Source organism: Thalassophryne amazonica, chromosome 4 (genome assembly GCF_902500255.1).
Source record: "Thalassophryne amazonica chromosome 4, fThaAma1.1, whole genome shotgun sequence".
In the NCBI taxonomy this organism is placed as follows: domain Eukaryota; kingdom Metazoa; phylum Chordata; class Actinopteri; order Batrachoidiformes; family Batrachoididae; genus Thalassophryne; species Thalassophryne amazonica.
In genome coordinates this window covers 139,818,314-139,843,946 of record NC_047106.1, presented here as the reverse complement: position 1 = coordinate 139,843,946, position 25,633 = coordinate 139,818,314, and the positions used below count along the sequence as shown (strand labels likewise).

Below are 25,633 nucleotides of genomic sequence, written 5' to 3'. Positions count from 1 at the left end.
TTGGTTTTCAAATCAAATTCTTGCATTTTGTAATTGACATGAATGAATGAATGAATTTATTTATTTGGCACACAGATGAACAAGAACAAAACTCATAAAAAGAACAATGTACAATGAAACCGTGTGGCCGAAAGGGTGAAGGCAAAGGTGTCTGTCTCCGACTTTGTAATCCCGTGGTGTCTTCAGAAAAAAAAAAAAACATCACATACAGTATGACTGAATAATAATGATCACATACTGTGAAAGTGGCGTCTCTGATTTCACTCCTGCTGTGTTCACACACAGAACCATAAAGAATTATTGTCCCACTGTGCGGCACTGTCTGTAGTCCACAGAAAGACAACCTTCCTCCGTCACCCCCGACAGAGGGGCTCCCGCTAGCTTTGCTTAGCCATCGCTTTAGCTCAGCTTAGCCAGTAACTGGGAGTTGGTCCACGTCCCGGCTGTCCTGGTAAAAGCGGTCACTCTGTCCCACATGTAGCACCTTAGCTTAGCATGGTGCGACACAATGCCACGGCACAAACTACAAACACAGCCAGTTCCACACTTTCGGGAGAGGAAACATGCTTTGTTAAGAATTTTCTCCTGGTCACATGAAAGAATAAAATCTGTGTTTTGAAGACCATTCTCACGCTGTGCCGGGCTCCACTTGTGCACTATTATAAACAAACCTCTTACGTTCCTGCTCAAAATATTACCTTTGGAAAATGTGCCCACCTATAAGCAACACCAGACATGCGATTACATGCTTGCAAAATACATATTTTAACCATTTTGGCATGTTCACCGTCAAAGTCCACAAAAAATACTGGATACATTTACACACACACCCCCGTGTGCTGATTTCACCTGCTGCATTTATCAGCAGCAGGTGAAATCAGGCTAAATTTACCATGTTTATGATTTAATTTCTCTGCACATATGACACCAATAATAAAACAAAATCCATGAATATTTTCATAATTCTTCATTTATTTAGACTAGTCAGCTCAATTGACATTTAATTTACTAATGACATGCACTTTAAACAGTTCCACCTCCATATGACGGGTCATCATTCTCGGGTCGTTGTTCGACTCATCACTCAGGTCGTCACTCGGGTCATCACTTGCATTGTCATGCATGTCATCACTCGGGTCGGCACGTGTCATCCCTCAGGTCATCTCATGTGTCATCACTTGGATCGTCACTCGGGTCATCATGCATGTCATCACACCGGTTGTCACTCGAGTCGTCATGCATGTTGTCACAGATCAATATGTACATTGCCACTCAGGTTGTCACGCATGTTTGTCACTCGGGTCATCACTCAAGTCGTCATGCGTGTCGTCACTCGGGTTGTCACGTGCGTTGTCACTCTGGTCGCCACATGCTGTCACTCGGGTCATCACTCAAGTCACCATGCGTGTCGTCACTCGGGTTGTCACGTGCGTTATCACTTTGGTCGCCACACGCTGTCACTCAGGTCGTCACTCAAGTCGCCATGCGTGTCATCACTCGGGTTGTCACGTGCGTTGTCACTCTGGTCACCACACGCTGTCACTCGGGTCGTCGACCATGTCTTGCGTGATGACCCAAGTGGCGATACGCGTGAAGACATGCATGTTGTCACGGGTCATCATGCATGTCGCCACTCGGATGTCCCTTGGGACGTCACAGTCCACTGTCAGTGAACTCAGCACCCCTGAGGATCTTGCTAACCACACTGGTCACAGAAACAGAGACTAAGGAGCATTAAAAGTTCCATCAAATGTAACAGGAAATATTCAGCCACTCAACTTTGTAACTCCTCCCTCTGTCAGTCTTCCACACAGCGTCTGTCCGTCCCCACCTCAGTGTGTCTCATCAGTCCTCCATTTGTATGACTCAGATGGACAATAACAGCATGTCTGCAGCTGCTCATCTGTGCAAGAATTCTTCCACTCTCAGAACTCGCCATAAATCAATTACATGTGCAACATTATTAACACTGTCAGGTGTAATAATTTAGGCTCCATGCTAAAGAGTATTTTTGTTTTTGTCTTTTTGTTTTCTTCTTCTATGGTTATTTTCTTATCTTCTCATTGTGTGCTTGTGTCTCTCCTTAGCTGTACATTTGTAGCAAGAGATTTTTTTTTTGGAATGAATAAAGTAAAAGAAATAAAAGAGTTGGCTAAGGATAGGGAAGTGTGGGATGAGCTGCCACTGTGACATGGACACAGGTAAGTGGCAGAAAATGAATGAATGATGAATAAAGTTTTGTGATTCTGATCTTCAAGGAGCACCTGCGCAAGTGGTCCTGGTTGTGGGGCATCTCACCATTATGATGCAGCAGAAACGATGTTTGCACTTATGCAGTGCACATCCTTCCTGCCATCTGATCTGGATTAACATGAAGACGGGTTAAAAACAGAGTGCTGAGGATCTGCTTGGGAAGAGGAGTTCTGACAGATCAGCTCTTTTGACTGACGTGTGAGATGGTGCTTGGAGCCACGTTTTGATGATCTGTGTGTGGCTCCTCGTTTGTGTGTGAATACCGGTAGGACAGACGCAGGGAGCAGATAAAGTCTCAGCTACGACTCCTCGCTGCAGGCCGTCACACGGTGACAAGTTAAAACATGTCAGCAGAACAAATCTGATGTGATCAACTCATCTGCTGCTGCGTGACTTCACTCAGAGGAGCTGCTGATCAGATTACCGCTGCAGAGATACCAGCATTTATCATCAATACGCTGATATTAAAGTGGGACTGAGTGGACGTGCTGCTACAGCTTGACTCTGAGTTTGTAGTTTATTTCTCTCTTGTCGATTTGTCCCTTAAAGGCAGTGACAGTCAGAGGGGAGGATTACGTGTGTCTAAAGAGAGGATTTACACAGCGTTATCTCTGTTTACAGGAGATAAACGACAAACAGTCGCATCGTGTTCCATCATCATCTGAAGGCGGAGCGAAGTCATTGAGTGTGCCCAGGGCGACCAGTCCAGAAATGTTTGTATGCAGCATTAAAGGTGAGAAAACAGAGATGATGATGTCGGTAAACCAATAAACTGTAGGCCAGTTAACACTGGAAACACCAGCTGCTGCAATGCATGCTGGTCATCATAGGTTCAACACCCATCGGAAGGAAGGTGGAAAAACAGCCATTTTTGTCTGTTGTTAATTTTCAAAGTGTTTGCAAAGTGGTAGTCATCAGCCTACAAAATATTTTTCTGTGTGCGATACTGCTGCAGATACTGCTGCAGATATTGCTGCGTCTCTCGAACGACCACATGAGGCATCACATCAGTATTGTGTTTTTTTCCTGTGGGACAAGAGAGACCGTCCAAGAAATGCTTTAACCCAGTGCCTCAGCGTGTTCTTAAAAGGAAAAAAAAAGCTTCTCATGGGATGTTTCTGTAATAACTATAAACAGCTAATAACTAGGTTATAATGTACAAGGATAAAAACACTCACCCTCAGCAGGCACCAAGCATCTGCCCAACCCCTACCAAAAAAGTAAAGTACTTAATGTTTATTTTATTAAATAGGTTTTAGTAAACCCCAGGCTCCTTCCTAAGCACACTTTATAGTATACTTGTAACTGTACTATTTAAATACATTTGGAAATAAATCATCCCAAATGTGTTGAAATAAGTAAAAATTAGGAAAGGACTAAATCATCTCATTTTTATTTATCAAAACATAAACTTTACCCTTTTTGTGCCCAGATTTTTTTATGAGTGGAAAAAATTGCATTAGTACCTTTGAGATTTTTTATTGTGAGTTGAAAATGATGGCAACAATTGTTGCCAGTGCGGCAAAACGGGTTAAGTGTAAGTGTTATAGAGTATATGCATTCTGTATACTTGGCAGTGTGCACTATACAGAAAAATGAAAGTACAGAACAGGGTTCTCACCAGAGTATTTCAGTGCAATGGGCCATTACATGAGGGACCTGTGACGGACTAGAATCCTGTCCAGGGTGAGTCATAGATCTTCCTCAGCGTCACACCACACAAGCACAGATAAGCACCGGCCTGAAGGATCTCACAGCCCAGAAAGGATTTACTCTGTCAACTCTGCTCTGTTTTTCTGTTTGTACTTAGTCGAGTTATATATTAATGATTTTGATCCTGTCTCTAAACGTTTACAGCTGCCGGACTTCCTGTTTTATTGCTCCCTGTCCAAGCAGATTCTTCAGTTTTAAGAGGTAAAACAGCATGGTGTGCTCCATATACTGCCTTAGGCAGAGAGAGTCCTGACTGTCAAAGAGATAACGTTAATTATGGACTCTCTTGGGTCTGTTTTGTCTCCAGGGTGCGCTCTTTCTGATGGATGTCACAATGGAAGGATCAGATTGGAAATGTTAGAAAGACTGTCTTAAGCTGGTCTCAAGTTTCAGATTTTAATACACAACTGGCTGCATCTGTGATGCAAAAACCCCAATCGGGGCCTGAGATGGAGTGTAACAGGTGTTTATAGGTTCTAAAAGTAGCATTGTAGGTAATTTTGAGTTTTCGGGAAAATCAAAAAATTTATGATGTGGGGGACACATCGTGATACAAGACACTGAGTAGCTGGGATAATATTTGGCAAAGGTCAGGGCATGTGAGCGATACGAGGGCTGGATGGAGGCGGGGTGGAGCCAAAAGCTCAGATTGCTGCCTGGCAGTATTTTGGGTGGCATATGAAAAGAAAGTGGAATGTCACTTTATCTGTAGCTCTGTCTAGCTCGACATGCCACATGGCCTCCCCTAAAAATTGGTCCGCCCTGCCTCCACTGCGTATGCGTCATTTGGGACCACAGCAGCACGTCTTAGACGGACTCAGTTTTAAGCAGAAACGAGGCTGTTTTAACCAGAAATGAGGCGATAATCAGTAACAATTTGAAATGACAGAGGCACAGTGAACGCAGCAGGAGCAGCTCATCATGGCTGCAGTGCTCTGATCACTTCCTCCATCTTTTATGATGAAATCAAGCTGAATTTATGTGGAAATGATTGTTGTACAAAAGCTTCAGATATCTGCCACTAAGGTATATGATGACTGGAGTGCAGTTTGAAGCAGAAACAATGTGATAATCCGTGAACTGTGGCTGACGCACAGATTTGACACGTGTTGTGTGGGCCGCCAGAAGAGGAGGTACTGCTGGCCCACCACCAGAGGGCGCCCTGCCTGAAGTGCGGGCGCTGCCGCCACGGACACAACCGGGAGTGACAGCTATCACACATCAACTCATGACAGCTGTCACCCATCTTCATTCCATCACTCCATAAAAGCCGGATGTCATCTCCACCTCGCTGCCGAGATATCATCTACCTGTGAAGGTACTTTTCTCTGCTGACCTAAATCATTGAATAATAACCTGAACTTCTTTGCAGCCGTATTCCTGTGGCGTTTCATTATCTGTGGATTGGCGTTTGGTGTGAACAGCGACGGCTTTGCTTCACACCCAAACCAGATAAGTGGTTAGACAGGAGCTGCACGAGTGTGTGATTAGAGGTGGAGGTGACTTTCCACCTTCTGACTGTTTTTGTTACTGGGTGTGCACACACCCACATCTCACTGTTTGTGCTCCTCGCCAGCAGTACCAGATCCGACAGTCGGGGACGGTGATCACCTGGGAATTCGGGACTTGGCGGCTCCAGTATTCTCCGGGTTCTGTGGCGGTGGAAATTGTGTGGTTCCGGCTCTTCTCAGGACAGACGTCTTCTATCCTCGAGCCTGCCCACATGTCACCTTGGTGTATTGACTGCTATCAGATTCTGTGATTGTCTGTATAGTCGTTGTGCACATTCACAACATTAAATTGTTACTTTTTGGCTCATCTATTGACCGTTCATTTGCGCCCCCTGTTGTGGGTCCATGTCACTACACTTTCCTCAACAGGATATCTCGGCCAACGTCATGGATCCCGAGGGGCGTCAACCATCTGTTGGATAACCAATGGAAGAGCAGGTGCACAGGCGTCGGCTGGAGGCGTGATTGGTGAGTTGCAGCATATCCTCACCGCCTTTACCGCTCGGATGGACCTGATGACCGAGCAAAACGTCATCCTTAATCACAGGATGGAGGCTCTCACCGTGCAGGTGGAAGCGTGCGCTCAGGGCGCTGCTGCAGCTCCTCCTCCTGCCGACCCGGTGCCGAATACAGACATTCCACTGGTCATTCAACGACCCCCCCCACCATCCCCTGAAGCATACATAAGCCCCCCAGAGCCGTACGGAGGTTGTGTGGAGATGTGCGCGGACTTTCTTATGCAGTGTTCGCTCGTCTTTGCACAGCGTCCCGTGATGTGTGCGTCTGACGCCAGTAAGGTGGCTTACGTGATTAATTTGCTTCGAGATGAGGCACGCGCTTGGGCTACACTACAGCGCTTTGGAAACAAAGTTCACGGCTCCTTGCCTCTTATACTGGGTTTGTGAGGGAGCTCAGAACTGTTTTTGATCACCCTAACAGAGGTGAAACCGCGTCTACCGTGCTGCTGTCAATGAGACAGGGGCGCCGGAGCGCAGCCGAATATGCAGTCGACTTCAGCATCACGGCTGCGAGATCCGGCTGGAATATGACTGCGCTCCGCGCCGCCTTCATAAACGGACTGTCGTCGGTCCTGAAGGAGCACCTGGTGGCTAAGGAGGAACCGCGGGATTTGGCTGAGCTGATCGATTTGGTTATACGATTGGACAATCGGTTAGAAGAACGCCGACGGGAGCGAGGCGAAGGGCGTGGTCAGGCACAAGCCGTCCCTCTTCCTCCCGGGTCCGAAAGAGAGCGGCCTTCCCCATGCTCCACAGCCACAGCGCTCCGTGTGGCTACAGCTCCCCCTGCTGACGATGCTAGGGACACGAGCAGGGCCACATTCAGACAGAGGAGGCTGGTCCGCGGGGAGTGCTTTGTCTGCGGCTCGAGTGAGCATCAGCAGAGAGTCTGCCCCAAACGGTCAAAACACAAATGCCCGCCCTTACAGACTGGGCTGAGGGGGGGTCAAAACATTCACGTGGGTCATACACATCTTTCAACACGACTCCCGGTTACAATCCTGAGCAGGGATTTAACCCTTCAAGCCCCAGCACTGGTGGACACGGGGTCAGAAGGGAATCTGCTGGATAGCAGATGGGCAAGGGAGGTAGGCCTCCCTCTGGTGGCGCTTTCTTCGCCAGTGAAGGTGTGAGCACTAGATGGCACTCTTCTCCCTTTTATCACACACAAGACACTACCTGTAACCCTGGTAGTGTCTGGGAATCACCGGGAGGAGATTGAGTTTTTTGTAACTCCTTCTACCTCCCGCGTGATTTCGGGCTTCCCATGGATGATTAAACACAATCCCCAGATTGATTGGCCGTCTGGGGTTGTGGCTCAGTGGAGCGAAACCTGCCACCGGAATTGTTTAGGATCCTCGGTTCCTCCCGGTGTAAATGCTAATGAGGAGGTTAAAGTCCCTCCCAATCTGACGGCGGTGCCGGTTGAGTACCACGATCTTGCTGACGTCTTCAGCAAGGATCTGGCGCTCACCCTTCCCCCGCACCGTCCGTACGATTGTGCCATTGATTTGGTCCCGGGCATTGAGTTCCCGTCCAGCAGGCTGTACAATCTCTCACATCCCGAGCGCGAATCAATGGAGACCTACATCCGGGACTCATTAGCTGCCGGGTTGATCCGGAATTCCACCTCCCCGATGGGTGCAGGTTTCTTTTTTGTGGGCAAGAAAGATGGCGGACTCTGTCCATGCATTGATTACAGGGGGCTGAACGACATAACGGTACGTAATCGATACCCTTTACCCCTGGTGGATTCAGTGTTCACGCCCCTGCATGGAGCCCAAATTTTCACCAAACTGGACCTTAGGAATGCATACCACCTGGTTCGGATCCGGAAGGGAGACAAATGGAAGATGGCATTCAACACCCCATTAGGTCATTTTGAGTACCTGGTCATGCCGTTCGGCCTCACTTACGCCCCCGCGACGTTCCAAGCATTGGTAAACGACGTCTTGCGGGACTTCCTGCACCGATTCGTCTTCGTATATCTGGATGACATACTCATCTTTTCCCTGGACCCTGAGACTCATGTCCAGCATGTACGTCAGGTCCTGCAGCGGTTGTTGGAGAACCGGCTGTTTGTGAAGGGTGAGAAGTGTGAGTTTCACTGCACCTCTTTGTCCTTCCTGGGGTTCATCATCTCCTCCAACTCTGTCGCCCCTGATCTGGCCAAGGTTGCGGTGGTGAGAGATTGGCCCCAACCAACAAGCCGTAGGAAGCTGCAACAGTTCCTCAGCTTTGCAAATTTCTACAGGAGGTTCATTAAGGGCTACAGTCAGGTAGTTAGCCCCCTGACAGCCCTGACCTCTCCAAAGGTCCCCTTCACCTGGTCGGATCAGTGCGAAGCCGCGTTCAAGGAGTTGAAATGCCGGTTCTCGTCCGCACCAGTTCTGGTGCAGCCCGACCCTAGCCGCCAGTTCGTGGTTGAAGTGGACGCCTCTGACTCAGGGATAGGTGCCGTGCTATCCCAGAGCGGAGAGACCGATAAGGTTCTTCACCCGTGTGCCTACTTTTCTCGCAGGTTGACCCCAGCTGAACGGAGCTATGACGTCGGCAATCGAGAACTCCTTGCGGTGAAAGAGGCTCTTGAGGAGTGGAGACACTTGTTGGAGGGAGCGTCTGTGCCATTCACGGTTTTCACTGACCATCGGAACCTGGAGTATATCAGGACCGCCAAGCGGCTGAACCCCAGGCAAGCCCGCTGGTCACTGTTCTTCGGGCGTTTTGACTTCCGAATCACCTACCGCCCCGGGACCAAGAACCAGAGATCGGATGCCTTGTCCCGGGTGCATGAAGATGAGGTCAAGACTGAGCTGTCGGATCCACCGGAGCCCATCATTCCGGAGTCCACTATCGTGGCCACCCTCACCTGGGACGTGGAGGAGACCGTCCGGGAGGCCCTGACACGGAGCCCGGACCCCGGAACTGGACCAAAGAACCATTTATAGTCCCACCAGAGGCCAGAGCTGCAGTCTTGGACTTCTGTCACGGGTCCAAGCTCTCCTGTCATCCAGGGGTGCATAGGACCATGACAGTTGTCCGGCAGCGCTTCTGGTGGGCGTCTATGGAGGCCGACGTCCGGGAGTATGTCCAGGCCTGCACCACCTGTGCCAGGGGCAAGGCAGACCACTCCAAGACACAAGGACTTCTGCAACCTCTTCCGGTGCCTCGTCGCCCCTGGTCTCACATTGGCCTGGACTTTGTCACAGGCCTCCCGCCGTCCCAGGGCATGACGACCATCTTCATGATAGTGGACCATTTCTCCAAGGCGGCCCACTTCGTGGCCCTCCCGAAGCTCCCTACGGCCCAGGAGACAGCAGACCTCCTGGTCCACCACGTCGTACATCTGCATGGGATACCAACTGACATTGTCTCGGACCATGGTCCTCAGTTCTCCTCACAGGTTTGGAGGAGTTTCTGCAGAGAACTGGGGGCCAATGTGAGCCTCTCGTCCGGGTATCACCCTCAGACGAATGGACAGGCAGAGCAGGCCAACCAAGAACTTGAACAGGCCTTCCGCTGTGTTACATCCGCGCACCCGTCGGCCTGGAGTCACCATCTGGCCTGGATCGAGTACGCCCATAACAGCCAGGTGTCCTCTGCCACTGGCGAAGATGCCGTCGGGTGTGGCGCACCGCCCGTTCTGCCTTGTTGAAGGCCCGGACGAGGGCTAAGGCCCATGCAGACCGCCGGCGTTCCCCGGCCCCTGCTTACCAGCCCGGGCAGGAGGTATGGCTTTCAACAAAGGACATCCCCTTAGAAGTGGACTCCCCAAAGTTGAAGGAACGATACATCGGGCCGTTTAGGATCCTTAAAGTGCTCAGCCCGATCCACCCAGTCTTTCATGTCTCCCGCATCAAGCCATACCATACCTCAACCCTCTGCACTCCTGGACCGGCGCCGCCTCCTGCCCGGATCATCGATGGGGAGCCTGCATGGACGGTTCGCAGGCTCCTGGACGTCCATCGGAAGGGCCGGGGGTTTCAGTATTTGGTGGACTGGGAGGGGTATGGACCTGAAGAACGCTCCTGGGTGAAGAGGAGCTTCATCCTGGACCTGGACCTCCTGGCCGACTTCTACCGACGTCACCCGGACAAGCCTGGTCGGGCGCCAGGAGGCGCCCGTTGAGGGGGGGGTCCTGTTGTGTGGGCCGCCAGAAGAGGAGGTACTGCTGGCCCACCACCAGAGGGCGCCCTGCCTGAAGTGCGGGCTTCAGGCACGAGAGGGCGCTGCCGCCACGGACACAACCGGGAGTGACAGCTGTCACACATCAACTCATGACAGCTGTCACCCATCTTCATTCCATCACTCCATAAAAGCTGGATGTCATCTCCACGTCACTGCCGAGATATCATCTACCTGTGAAGGTACTTTTCTCTGCTGACCTAAATCATTGAATAATAACCTGAACTTCTTTGCAGCCGTATTCCTGTGGCGTTTCATTATCTGTGGATTGGCGTTTGGTGTGAACAGCGATGGCTTCGCTTCACACCCAAACCAGATAAGTGGTTAGACAGGAGCTGCACGAGTGTGTGATTAGAGGTGGAGGTGACTTTCCACCTTCTGACTGTTTTTGTTACTGGGTGTGCACACACCCACATCTCACTGTTTGTGCTCCTCGCCAGCAGTACCAGATCTGACAGTCGGGGACGATGATCACCTGGGAATTCGGGACTTGGCGGCTCCAGTATTCACCAGGTTCTGTGGCGGTGGAAATCGTGTGGTTCCGGCTCTTCTCAGGACAGACGTCTTCTATCCTCGAGCCTGCCCACACATCACCTTGGTGTATTGACTGCTATCAGATTCTGTGATTGTCTGTATAATTGTTGTGCACATTCACAACATTAAATTGTTACCTTTTGGCTCATCTATTGACCGTTCATTTGCGCCCCCTGTTGTGGGTCCGTGTCACTACACTTTCCCCAACAACATGTGCAGTGAAGGCAGGGGAGACCGATTTTTAGGGAAGACCGTTCAGTCAGTGACACTGGACTCCATCCACCATGGGTGCAATTTGGTGGGGGATAGGGGGACATGTCCCCCCCACCTTTTTAACCAGGGGGGACAGAATATGGTATGCCCCCCCCCCACCTTCTGACATATATGTGTGTACTTGAAACATGTTATGCCAGTCTTATATGCAAAACCATGTCAGAATAGTATCTTTGTTTATGCAAGTTTGTATTTTTAGCAGCATTGACTTATTTACAACACCTGTTTCTTGTTTGTCATATTTAGAATTTTCTGGGACTGCATTTGCCCAGATTTGAAACCAAAAATAGTTGCCTCTAGGGACTAGTGTCTACACATAAGTATCAATGGACCATATGCTAATTTACTACATTCTGAAAGTTAGAAAAGGAAATCAGAAAAGCTATGTGGGACCTCAGAAAGCCCATCTGCAATTATTGCTTGATCTCCAAAATCATTCTATGCAAGCGAAATTATGTTCAGTATGAGTGTTGTCATTAGTGCCACTTCAAAAATTAAATTCATGATAAGTAATTTATCCTAAACTTATGATCTGTTGTTTTTTCAAACTTATGCAAAAACAAATCTTGAGAAAAAAAATACAGTATGCGATAGTTAATAATTATTAAGAGCCTGTTCTTTCATATTTAGGAATACATTTTACCACATTGCAGTTGTTTTTTTTTTTTAAATGAAAACTCAAACTATCATTATTTTTGAGTTCTACACATGTGGTGATACCTTATTTACATCAGGATGTTAATAAAATCATTGCTGGCTATTCTCAGAATAAAGTACTTACATCCACAGTTTCAAATTGCATAAGTCAAATGGTGTCCACTTTATGGTCTTCTCAAAACATTAAAATTACTGTTCTGGATGCTCAGAATGCATCTGAGCTTATCTAGAAACTGTTGGCCTCGCACTTTGTCCCCCCCAATTTCTAGTTCTAAATTGTGCCCTTGCCATCCATCATATGTCTTACTTTATTTTTAAAAATGGCTTTGTTGTATTTTGTCAGAGCCTCTTGAAATTAATAATTTATGCTTTAATGTGAATTTGACTGCTCAGTTATTTTGATGCGAGAATACAGTGCAAACTAAAATTAAAATACAATTCAAATCGCGATTTGAAAATTGTAATCCTAAGTGATAATAACAGCACTGTATATATTCTAGGTGTGTGACAGCAGATGTGTCTGTTTTGCATAACCAAGTCAAGCTGATTTTTGTTGTCAGATTAATTCATGTTTACACTGAGCTCACAGGATAACAAAGGAGATATGAATCAAAATCAAAGTCTAATTTCATTTTTCACACCTCTTGAAGTAGCCTCCCTGGATGCAATCAGAAAGAAATTAGTTTTTGCCACCTCTTTTGAAGTGGGTTTGAGAAACATATAGACAAGACTTTGGGACAATTTAATAAACTTTTCCACAATTTTATTTTGTCACATTATGATTTTGCCCCACACTGGAAAGTGTAGAGGTCCCATACATCTCATACATGTATGGATCTAACTATGTTGTTGGCTGCCATATCTCATGGCATGTCGTGATTCAGCAGCATGAAATATACATTAATCAGGTTAGTAATAGTGAGTTAAAAAAAAAACCTCTGTCACGAAAATTTGAATCATTTTGTGATGGTAGACTGGGTTAGTTGTTGTTGTGCGTTATGCTTGTTAGAGAGTTTAGTTGTGATATTTCAGTGTTCTTAATGCTAAGCGTAAATTTGGTAAGATTGTAATTCATGTCGGCAGTAATGACACCCGGTTACGCCAATCGGAAGTCACTAAAATTAACATTGAATCAGTGTGTAACTTTGCAAAAACAATGTCGGACTCTGTAGTTTTCTCTGGGCCCCTCCCCAATCGGACCGGGAGTGACATGTTTAGCCGCATGTTCTCCTTGAATTGCTGGTTGTCTGAGTGGTGTCCAAAAAATGAGGTGGGCTTCATAGATAATTGGCAAAGCTTCTGGGGAAAACCTGGTCTTGTTAGGAGAGACGGCATCCATCCCACTTTGGATGGGGCAGCTCTCATTTCTAGAAATCTGGCCAATTTTCTTAAATCCTCCAAACCGTGACTATCCAGGGTTGGGACCAGGAAGCAGAGTTGTAGTCTTACACACCTCTCTGCAGCTTCTCTCCCCCTGCCATCCCCTCATTACCCCATCCCCGTAGAGACGGTGCCTGCTCCCAGACTACCAATAACCAGTAAAAATCTATTTAAGCATAAAAATTCAAAAAGAAAAAATAATATAGCACCTTCAACTGCACCACAGACTAAAACAGTTAAATGTGGTCTATTAAACATTAGGTCTCTCTCTTCTAAGTCCCTGTTAGTAAATGATATAATAATTGATCAACATATTGATTTATTCTGCCTTACAGAAACCTGGTTACAGCAGGATGAATATGTTAGTTTAAATGAGTCAACACCCCCGAGTTACACTAACTGCCAGAACGCTCGTAGCACGGGCCGAGGCGGAAGATTAGCAGCAATCTTCCACTCCAGCTTATTAATTAATCAAAAACCCAGACAGAGCTTTAATTCATTTGAAAGCTTGACTCTTAGTCTTGTCCATCCAAATTGGAAGTCCCAAAAACCAGTTTTATTTGTTATTATCTATCGTCCACCTGGTCGTTACTGTGAGCTTCATGTGATTTCTCAGATCTTTTGTCTGACTTAGTGCTTGGCTCAGATAAGATAATTATAGTGGGCGATTTTAACATCCACACAGATGCTGAGAATAACAGCCTCAACACTGCATTTAATCTATTATTAGACTCAATTGGCTTTGCTCAAAATGTAAATGAGTCCACCCACCACTTTAATCATATCTTAGATCTTGTTCTGACTTATGGTATGGAAATTGAAGACTTAACAGTATTCCCTGAAAACTCCCTTCTGTCTGATCATTTCTTAATAACATTTACATTTACTCTGATGGACTACCCAGCAGTGGGGAATAAGTTTCATTACACTAGAAGTCTTTCAGAAAGCGCTGTAACTAGGTTTAAGGATATGATTCCTTCTTTATGTTCTCTAATGCCATATACCAACACAGTGCAGAGTAGCTACCTAAACTCTGTAAGTGAGATAGAGTATCTCGTCAATAGTTTTACATCCTCATTGAAGACAACTTTGGATGCTGTAGCTCCTCTAAAAAAGAGAGCTTTAAATCAGAAGTGCCTGACTCCATGGTATAACTCACAAACTCGCAGCTTAAAGCAGATAACCCGTAAGTTGGAGAGGAAATGGCGTCTCACTAATTTAGAAGATCTTCACTTAGCCTGGAAAAAGAGTCTGTTGCTCTATAAAAAAAAAGCCCTCCGTAAAGCTAGGACATCTTACTACTCATCACTAATTGAAGAAAATAAGAACAACCCCAGGTTTCTTTTCAGCACTGTAGCCAGGCTGACAAAGAGTCAGAGCTCTATTGAGCCAAGTATTCCTTTAACTTTAACTAGTAATAACTTCATGACTTTCTTTGCTAATAAAATTTTAACTATTAGAGAAAAAATTACTCATAACCATCCCAAAGAAGTACGTTATCTTTGGCTGCTTTCAGTGATGCCGGTATTTGGTTAGACTCTTTCTCTCAGATTGTTCTGTCTGAGTTATTTTCATTAGTTACTTCATCCAAACCATCAACATGTCTATTAGACCCCATTCCTACCAGGCTGCTCAAGGAAGCCCTACCATTATTTAATGCTTTGATCTTAAATATGATCAATCTATCTTTATTAGTTGGCTATGTACCACAGGCTTTTAAGGTGGCAGTAATTAAACCATTACTTAAAAAGCCATCACTTGACCCAGCTATCTTAGCTAATTATAGGCCAATCTCCAACCTTCCTTTTCTCTCAAAAATTCTTGAAAGGGTAGTTGTAAAACAGCTAACTGATCATCTGCAGAGGAATGGTCTATTTGAAGAGTTTCAGTCAGGTTTTAGAATTCATCATAGTACAGAAACAGCATTAGTGAAGGTTACAAATGATCTTCTTATGGCCTCAGACAGTGGACTCATCTCTGTGCTTGTTCTGTTAGACCTCAGTGCTGCTTTTGATACTGTTGACCATAAAATTTTATTACAGAGATTAGAGCATTCCATAGGTATTAAAGGCACTGCGCTGCAGTGGTTTGAATCATATTTATCTAATAGATTACAATTTGTTCATGTAAATGGGGAATCTTCTTCACAGACTAAGGTTAATTATGGAGTTCCACAAGGTTCTGTGCTAGGGCCAATTTTATTCACTTTATACATGCTTCCCTTAGGCAGTATTATTAGACGGCATTGCTTAAATTTTCATTGTTACGCAGATTATACCCAGCTTTATCTATCCATGAAGCCAGAGGACACACACCAATTAGCTAAACTGCAGGATTGTCTTACAGACATAAAGACATGGATGACCTCTAATTTCCTGCTTTTAAACTCAGATAAAACTGAAGTTATTGTACTTGGCCCCACAAATCTTAGAAACATGGTGTCTAACCAGATCCTTACTCTGGATGGCATTTCCCTGACCTCTAGTAATACTGTGAGAAATCTTGGAGTCATTTTTGATTAGGATATGTCATTCAAAGCGCATATTAAACAAATATGTAGGACTGCTTTTTTGCATTTACGCAATATCTCTAAAATTAGAAAGGTCTTGTCTCAGAGTGATGCTGAAAAACTAATTCATGCATTTATTTCCTCTAGGCTGGACTATTGTAATTCATTATTATCAGGTTGTCCTAAAAGTTCCCTGAAAAGCCTTCAGTTAATTCAAAATGCTGCAGCTAGAGTACTAGCGGGGACTAGAAGGAGAGAGCATATCTCACCCATATTGGCCTCTCTTCATTGGCTTCCTGTTAATTCTAGAATAGAATTTAAAATTCTTCTTCTTACTTATAAGGTTTTGAATAATCAGGTCCCATCTTATCTTAGGGACCTTATAGTACCATATCACCCCAACAGAGCGCTTCGCTCTCAGACTGCAGGCTTACTTGTAGTTCCTAGGGTTTGTAAGAGTAGAATGGGCTTTCAGGCTCCTCTCCTGTGGAACCAGCTCCCAATTCGGATCAGGGAGACAGACACCCTCTCTACTTTTAAGATTAGGCTTAAAACTTTCCTTTTTGCTAAAGCTTATAGTTAGGGCTGGATCAGGTGACCCTGAACCATCCCTTAGTTATGCTGCTATAGACTTAGACTGCTGGGGGGTTCCCATGATGCACTGAGTGTTTCTTTCTCTTTTTGCTCTGTATGCACCACTCTGCATTTAATCATTAGTGATTGATCTCTGCTCCCCTCCACAGCATGTCTTTTTCCTGGTTCTCTCCCTCAGCCCCAACCAGTCCCAGCAGAAGACTGCCCCTCCCTGAGCCTGGTTCTGCTGGAGGTTTCTTCCTGTTAAAAGGGAGTTTTTCCTTCCCACTGTCGCCAAGTGCTTGCTCACAGGGGATCATTTTGACCGTTGCGGTTTTTACGTAATTATTGTATGGCTTTTGCCTTACAATATAAAGCACCTTGGGGCAACTGTTTGTTGTGATTTGGCGCTATATAAATAAAATTGATTGATTCATTGATTGATATACTTTTAGACAGATTTCAAATATACTGTATGTTTTCCTATTTTGGACATATTTGTTTTTACTGACAAAATTTTCAAAAAAAAAATTTCACCAGGATGTTTTTTTGCCAGATTTTAAGCAGATTTTAACCATGATGCATCTAAAATGCCCTAATCCTGTCAGGAAGGCATCCAGGGTCATAAATCAGCAGTGGGAGACCACTTTTACTCCTAACTGGGACTTTGTCAAGTTGGTACAAGAACATAGATGAGTCAGTTCCCAACAAGACAAAGGTGAATGGACAAATGAGAACCTTCATGGACAGATTTCGATCCTGTCCTGAAAGGCCTGTCCTTGGCGCTGGATCCTCAATATTGGGTAAAGATTAGCATGCTTGTTGTTGCTTTTGGTGTGGCTTCATGAACACAGCACATACCTGAAGACAACAGCGTTTAAGGATGAGACAATGAAGTCTTACGGAAGATGAAAACTAAAGACGTATTTGTTTTAGTTCTAGTGTGTGTGTGTGTGTGTGTGTGTGTGTGTGTCAGTGAAGATACTGAAGTAAAGTATTATTCCTATTCAAAGAGAACCTGTTTCTCAGGTTGCACTGATGTTGAGTTTTACTGACTTTTATTCTACTTTTAATACCGTCTACTAGAGCTGAAACAACTAATCAAGTTAATTGATTAAAATCGATTATTAAAATAGTTGTCAACTGCAGGGGTGGTGGCCAAGTGGTTAATGCGCTTGGTTTCAGTTCGGAAGGTTCTGGGTTCAAATCCCACCCCTGCCACATTTCTCCATGTAATGTGGAGTTGCGTCAGGAAGGGCATCCGGCGTAAAACCTGTGCCAAATCAACATGCAGATCCACCTTGGATTTGCTGTGGCGACCCCGAGTGCAAACAAGGGAGCAGCCGAAGGGACTTACTATTAAAATAGTTGTCAACTAATTAGTCATCGATTAGTTGCTAAATAACTTTGTTTTACCGCAGATGTTTCATTTCTTCCATATAATCAACCAAGCTTTGCTTTGAATCTTGAACCAGTGAAGGAGTGCTTCGAGCTGCTGCTTCGTTGGTTTCATTTGTTTTATTTCGCTTTATCTTAATTTTTCTCCACCCTAAAGAGCACATGTCTGTGAGGAATATTTACCTTTTTTTATGTTAAACTGACCTGTTATGGTCTTCTGAAACAGTTGACAGATGTATTTTATGCTAATGCCGATGTTAACGCCGATGCTAACGCATTAGCATGTCTATGGCGTTTTCATTGTTAAAGTTAGCATTAAGCTGCATGTTTGTGCATTTGTTTTCTGTATAATAATTAATGGCTCAGTGTTTGTTGTTGTAAAAGAGTCAAATTGTTGTGAAAGTGTCGTGACACGGACCCACAACAGGGGGCAGTAATGAACGGACAATGGATAAGCCAAAAGTAACAATTTAATGTTGTGAATCGCACAACGACGTACAGACAATAACAATATGGTGGACTGTCAATCATACACCAGGTGACGTGTGGGCAGGCTCGACGATAGAAGACGCCTGGCGAGAGAAGAGCCGGATCCCCACATAGCTTCCACCACCAATGGAGCTGAAGAACACCGGAGCCGCCAAGCCCTGCGCCCCAGGTGGCCGCTGTCTTCAGCAGTCAGACCCGGTACTGCTGGCAGAAAACAGAGACAGTCCTGATGAGTGTGAGTTCGCACACTCAGTAATCCCACAGTCAGTGTTCAGTAAAGGAGGGAGAACCTCCACCTCCAATCACACACTCGTGCAGCTCCTGTCTAACCACTTATCTGATTGGAGTGTGAAGCGAAGCCGTCGCTGATCACACCAAACGCCAATCCCACAGATAAGGCAAACACCACAGGATAATGGCTGCAAAAGAAGTTCAGATTATTACTCAACGTTTTGAGTCAGCAGAGAAAGTTACCTGAATGGTAGCTGATTTCTCGGCGAGGAGGTGGAGTTGCAGTCCGGCCTTTATGGTGATGGTGATGAGATGAATGAGTGACAGCTGGTGCTGAGGATGAGTGACAGCTGTCACTCCCAGTGGCTCCGGCGCCCTCTCGTGCTTGAAGCCCGCACTCCAAGCAGGGCGCCATCTGGTGGTGGTGGGCCAGCAGTACCTCCTCTTCAGCGGCCCACACAACAGGACCCCCCCCTCAACGGGTGCCTCCTGGCGCCCGACCAGGCTTGTCCGGGTGCCGGGCGTAGAATTCGGCCAGGAGGGCCGGGTCCAGGATGAAGCTCCTCTTCACCCAGGAGCGTTCTTGGGGTCCATATCCTTCCCAGTCCACCAAATACTGGAACCCCCGGCCCTTTCGACGAACGTCCAGGAGTCGGCGCACAGTCCAAGCCGGCTCCCCGTCGATGATCCGGGTAGGCGGCGGCGCCGGTCCGGGGGCACAGAAGGGAGAGGTGTGGCAGGGTTTGAGTCTGGAGACATGGAATACTGGATGTATCCGCAGTGAAGCTGGCAGCTTCAGCTTCACTGTGGCTGGACTGAGGACCTTCACGATGGTGAAGGGTCCTATAAATCTGTCCTTCAGCTTCTGGGATTCCGTTTGCAGAGGTATGTCCTTTGTGGATAACCAAACCGCCTGCCCGGGCTGGTATGCAGGGGCCGGGGAACGCCGGCGGTCTGCATGGGCCTTAGCCCTCGTCGGAGCTCTGAGCAGGGCAGAGCGGGCGGTACGCCACACCCGACGGCACTTCCTCAGATGGGCCTGGACCAAGGGCACCCTGACCTCTCCCTCCACTAGCGGAAACAATGGGGGCTGGTACCCCAAACACACCTCAAACTGGGAGAGGCCGGTGGCAGATGAAACTTGGCTATTATGAGCGTACTCGATCCAGGCCAGATGGTCACTCCAGGCCGTCAGGTGCGCGGAGGTCACGCAGCGGAGGGCCTGCTCCAGTTCCTGGTTCGTCCGCTCTGCCTGCCCGTTCGTCTGGGGGTGGTACCCAGACGAGAGACTGACGGTGGCCCCCAGTTCCCTGCAGAAACTCCTCCAGACCTGGGAGGAGAACTGAGGACCTCGATCTGAGACAATGTCTGCTGGAATCCCATGCAGACGCACGACGTGATGGACCAGGAGGTCTGCAGTCTCCTGGGCCGTCGGGAGCTTCGGGAGGGCCACGAAGTGGGCTGCCTTGGAGAACCAGTCCACTATCGTTAAGATGGTGGTGTTGCCCTGGGACAGCGGGAGGCCCATGACAAAGTCCAGGCCGATATGAGACCAGGGGCGACGAGGCACAGGCAGAGGCTGGAGGAGGCCTTGGGCCTTGTGATGATCGGCTTTGCCCCTGGCACAGGTGATGCAGGCCTGGACATACTCCCGGACGTCGGCTTCCATAGACGCCCACCAGAAGCGCTGCCGGACCACTGCCATGGTCCTTCGCACCCCTGGGTGACAGGAGAGCTTGGAACCGTGACAGAAGTCAAGGACCGCAGCCCTGGCCTCTGGTGGGACGTACAGTTTGTCCTTCGGACCTGTCCCCGGGTCCGGGCTCCGTGTCAGGGCCTCCCAGATGGTCTTCTCCACGTCCCAGGTAAGGGTGGCCATGACAGTGGACTCGGGGATGATGGTTTCAGGGGGGTCTGACAGCTCGGTCTTGACCTCCTCTTCATGCACCCGGGACAGGGCGTCAGATCATTGGTTCTTTGTCCTGGGGCGGTAGGTGATCTGGAAGTCAAAACGCCCGAAGAACAGCGACCAGCGGGCTTGCCTGGGGTTCAGACGCTTCGCGGTACGGATGTACTCCAGGTTCCGATGGTCCGTGAAAACCGTAAATGGTACCGATGCTCCCTCCAACAGGTGTCTCCACTCCTCAAGAGCCTCCTTCACCGCAAGAAGTTCCCGATTGCCGACATCATAGTTCCGTTCAGCTGGGGTCAACCTGCGGGAAAAGTAGGCACATGGATGGAGAACCTTATCGGACTCCCCGCTCTGGGATAGCACGGCTCCTATCCCTGAGTCAGAGGCATCCACTTCTACAACAAACTGGCGCTTGGGATCGGGCTGCACCAGAACCGGTGCAGTCGAGAACCGGCATTTCAACTCCCTAAACGCAGCTTCGCACCGATCCAACCAGGTGAAGGGGACTTTTGTGGAGGTCAGGGCTGTCAGGGGGCTAACTACCTGACTGTAGCCCTTGATGAACCTCCGGTAGAAATTTGCAAAACCGAGGAACTGTTGTAGTTTCCTACGGTTCGTTGGTTGGGGCCAATCTCTCACCGCCGCAACCTTGGCCGGATCAGGGGCGACGGAGTTGGAGGAGATTATGAACCCCAAGAAGGACAAAGAAGTGCGGTGGAACTCACACTTCTCGTCCTTCACAAACAGCCGGTTCTCCAACAACCGCTGTAGGACCTGACGTACATGCTTGACATGGGTCTCAGGATCCGGAGAAAAGATGAGTATATCGTCTAGATATACGAAGACAAACCGATGCAGGAAGTCCCGCAAGACGTCATTAACCAATGCTTGGAACGTTGCGGGCGCATTGGTGAGGCCGAACGGCATGACCAGGTACTCAAAGTGACCTAACGGGGTGTTAAATGCCGTCTTCCACTTGTCTCCCTCCCGGATCCGAACCAGGTGATAAGCATTCCTAAGATCCAATTTCGTGAAAATTTGGGCTCCATGCAGGGGCGTGAACACTGAATCCAACAGAGGTAACAGGTATCGGTTGCGAACCGTGATCTCATTCAGGCCTCTGTAATCAATGCATGGACGGAGTCCGCCGTCCTTCTTGCCCACAAAAAAGAAACCAGCACCCATCGGGGAGGTGGATCAACCCGGCAGCTAACGAGTCCCGGATGTAGGTCTCCATTGATTCGCGTTCCGGACGTGAGAGGTTGTACAGCCTGCTGGACGGGTACTCAGCGCCCGGTATCAAATCAATGGCACAATCGTACGGACGGTGCGGGGGCAGCGTGAGTGCCAGATCCTTGCTGAAGACGTCAGCAAGGTCGTGGTACTCAGCCGGCACCGCCACCAGATTGGGGGGCACTAAAACCTCCTCCTTAGCTGTCACACCGGGTGGAACCGAGGATCCTAAACACTCCCGGTGGCAGGTTTCGCTCCACTGAACCCCAACCCCAGACGGCCAATCAATCCGGGGATTGTGTTTTAACACCCATGGAAAACCTAAAATCACTCGGGAGGTAGAAGGTGTTACATAAAACACAATCTCCTCCCTGTGATTCCCAGACACCACCAACGTCACTGGCTGTGTCTGGTGTGTGATTAGTGGAAGAAGGGTGCCATCTAGCGCCCGCACCAACAATGGTGACGGTAAGGCCACTAGAGGGAGCCCAACCTCCTTTGCCCATCTGCTATCCAGCAGATTCCCCTCTGACCCCGTGTCCACCAGTGCTGGAGCGTGAAGGGTTAGATCCCCACTCAGGATCGTGACTGGGATTCGTGCAGATCGTTGGGGTGTCCCCACGTGGGTGTTGTGACCCACCCTTAGCCCAGTCTCTAAGGACGAGTGCTGCTGTTTTGACCGTTTGGGGCATTCTCTCTGTGTGTGCTCGGTAGAGCTGCAGAGAAAACACTCTCCACAGATCAGCCTCCTTTATCTCTGATCTGATCGTTTTTTGGCCCTGCTCGTTTCCATAGCAACGTCAGCAGGGGGAGCTGTTGTCACGTGGAGAGCCCTGGCAGTGGAGCGTGGGGAAGTCGGCTTCCTTTCAGACCCGGGAGGAAGAGGGACGGCTTGTACCTGACCACGCCCCTCGTCTCGCTGCCGTCGGTGTTCCGTTAATCGGTTATCTAACCGTATAACCAGGTCGATAAGCCCATCTAAATCCCGCGGCTCGTCCTTCGCCACCAGGTGCTCCTTAAGGACCAGAGACAGTCCGTTTACAAAGGCGGCGCGGAGCGCAACAGCATTCCAGCCGGCTCGCGCTGCCGCAATGCAGAAGTTGACTGCATACTTCGCTGCGCTCCGACGCCCCTGCCGTATCGACAGCAGCACACTTGAAGCGGTCTCGCCTCTATGAGGGTGGTCGAACACCTGTCGGAACTCCCTCACAAACTCAGTATAAACCGTTAGGAGCCGTGAATTCTGCTCCCGAAGCGCCGTAGCCCAGGCGCGTGCCTCTCCTCGAAGCAAATTTATAACGTAAGCCACCCGGCTAGCGTCTGACGCGTACATGATGGGACGCTGTGAAAAGACGAGCGAGCACTGCATCAAGAAGTCCGCGCACTTCTCCACACAGCCTCCGTATGGCTCCGGAGGGCTTATGTATGCTTTAGGGGAAGGTGGGGGGTTTCGTTGAACGACCAGCAGAATGTCTGTTTCTGGCACACGGTCAGCAGGAGGAGGTGCTGCAGCAGCGCCCTGAGCACGCGCTTCCACCTGGGCGGTGAGAGCTTCCATCCTACGATTGAGAACACTGCTCTGCTCGGTAACTAAGTCCAACTGAGCGGTAAAGGCGGTTAAGATGTGCTGCAGCTCACCCGACACGCCTCCTGCTGGTGCCTGTGCACCTCGCTCTTCCATTGGCTGTTCAAGCGATGGTTGACGCCCCTCGGGATCCATGACGCTGGCCGAGAAATCCTGTTGTGAAAGTGTCGTGACACGGACCCACAACAGACAGCACAACGACGTACAGACAATAACAATATGGTGGACTGTCAATCATACACCAGGTGACGTGTGGGCAGGCTCAACGACAGAAGACGCCTGGCGAGAGAAGAGCCGGATCCCCACACAGCTTCCACCACCAACGGAGCTGAAGAACACCGGAGCCGCCAAGCCCTGCGCCCCAGGTGGCCTCTGTCTTCAGCAGTCAGTACTGCTGGCAGAAAACAGAGACAGTCCTGATGAGTGTGAGTTCGCACACTCAGTAATCCCACAGTCAGTATTCAGTAAAGGAGGGAGAACCTCCACCTCCAATCACACACTCGTGCAGCTCCTGTCTAACCACTTATCTGATTGGAGTGTGAAGTGAAGCCGTCGCTGATCACACCAAACGCCAATCCCACAGATAAGGCAAACACCACAGGATAACGGCTGCAAAAGAAGTTCAGATTATTACTCAACGTTTTGAGTCAGCAGAGAAAGTTACCTGAATGGTAGCTGATTTCTCGGCGAGGAGGTGGAGTTGCAGTCCGGCCTTTATGGTGATGGTGATGAGATGAATGAGTGACAGCTGGTGGTGAGGATGAGTGACAGCTGTCACTCCCAGTGGCTCCGGCGCCATCTCGTGCTTGAAGCCCGCACTCCAAGCAGGGCGCCATCTGGTGGTGGTGGGCCAGCAGTACCTCCTCTTCAGCGGCCCACACAACACAAATGTATTACAAATTATAATATTTTTTTAATTTATTTTTATTTATATATTAATAATAATAGGAACAATAATAATAGTAATAATACCTCTTTTTTCACCATATATTTTATAACATTTATATGTTTCAATGTTTTATGGCAACTCAGCACTTTGATAAAGCAATGTCATTTGAAATAATTATTTTTGTTCTTTATTATAAACTGTTTTATTCTTTATTATTTTATATTTCAACAGCCAAGGGACATTTGACGATTTGTTGATTTTCAAGTAAGTTTTCAAATAATGTTCTGTTGTTCAATAAAGTGATGGAAGGTGAGAAAAATTGTTTCCCTGGCACATTTTTTGAAAATTGCCCGCTAATCTGATTAATCGTGTCGAAACCCCATCAGATTCATCGATGATCCAAATAATCGTTTGTTGCAGCCCTACCATCTACTGTGGACACGACAAAGGTTTTACAGAGCCACAGAGTACTGCAGAATGAGGTTCTGAGGACGCCCGACGTTAGGCTGGAATCAGCCTGAAGACGTTCATGTTTCGGGGACAAGTAGACACATAAGTCCAAATATGATGAAATTTTCCACGTGACAGGAGACACAAGCTTGGACTTACTGTCAGGCTGCTCAGGCCGAATCGGCTTCTTCTTCCTCATGGACCGGTAGAATCTGGAGTTCCTGCAACTGGTCTCTCTGTTGAAGCCTGATTTGGAATCGTCTTCATCGTCTTCCTCTTCATGGCTGTGATGAGTCACAGGTGCTGGAGTCTTCTCTGTGGTGTCCGGGGACTTTGACCACCACTTGCCCTTGAACAGGGCGGTCACAGACATGGTCCCTCTATCTATTCTAAGAAACACTGGGAAAAGAACCGGGACGATCAGCCGGAATCAAGGAGAAAATCCATGCTGAAAATTTAATCCAGAGACGTGCAGATGCACGGAGACAGCTGTTCCACGGTGCCAGAAACCAGGCTGGAGTTGAGTCCTCCCACTGGCGGTACAGTCAGCCACCTGTTTCTGAGCTCTAATGACTGTATTTATGACTCTCTCTTTCGGTGTACTTTGTCCCTCCTTTGTTTTTCTCCCTCCCTCCTTCTCTCACTTTACACCACCCTGTTCTGTGCTGACATTCCTGAATTCCACCTGGCCTTACAGGCCTGCCTGTCTACCTGCTCAAAGCGTCTGCTGTGGAACCTGAAAAGCCACCTGCTGACAAACAGCACTGCTTTCCTCCTTTGTTTTGTTTTTTGTGTGTGTGTGTGTCTGGGTTCCTGATTCCTCCTCGGAACGTCGTCAGTGTTTTAGGTTCAGTCTGGGGAAGTGAATTCAGGACCTGAAGCTTTCATGGAGGACAAATGAAGTTCTCCTGAGATGAACTCTGAACCATCGAACTTGACCACACTGAGGAATGTGGACCTGTGCGGCCCGGGACACATAGAGCGGCCTTGTCGCCGGTCAGCTGACTCAAACAGATTATTGCTCCCTTTCTCTTTCCTTCCAGGACTCAGTAATGCTGTCTGGCCTCGTTTCTTTGGCTGATTTTACTCAGAGTTGCCAGAGTGGAGTCTAACGTATTGTGGCACACATTTGACACCGGATGTCTGTTCCAACCCAAGTCCAGATGGGCAGTGAGAGTTGATGTGGCCACATAACCAGAAACCACAATGTAGGTGGGCCCAGAGACAATCAGGTGGGCGTCGCCCAAGGTGCACATGTTACAGAAACAGAGTGTTACACCAAGGGAACAACAAGACCACACAACAAGACAAAGAATGACACAAATATTACCACAAGAACA

General features: G+C 48.1%; 1 protein-coding gene across 1 annotated transcript in view; it reads right to left on the bottom strand.

The window, feature by feature from the left end:
• ngef (neuronal guanine nucleotide exchange factor) overlaps nt 1-24,954 on the bottom strand; it is a 129,680-nt gene extending 104,726 nt beyond the window's left edge. Inside the window, exon 1 of the mRNA XM_034168685.1 lies at nt 24,453-24,954. Within this exon, the coding sequence (XP_034024576.1) occupies nt 24,453-24,666 (214 nt within the window). The 5' untranslated portion in view covers nt 24,667-24,954. The remainder of the gene's footprint in view (nt 1-24,452) is intronic.
• Between the last annotated feature and the right edge of the window lie 679 nt (nt 24,955-25,633).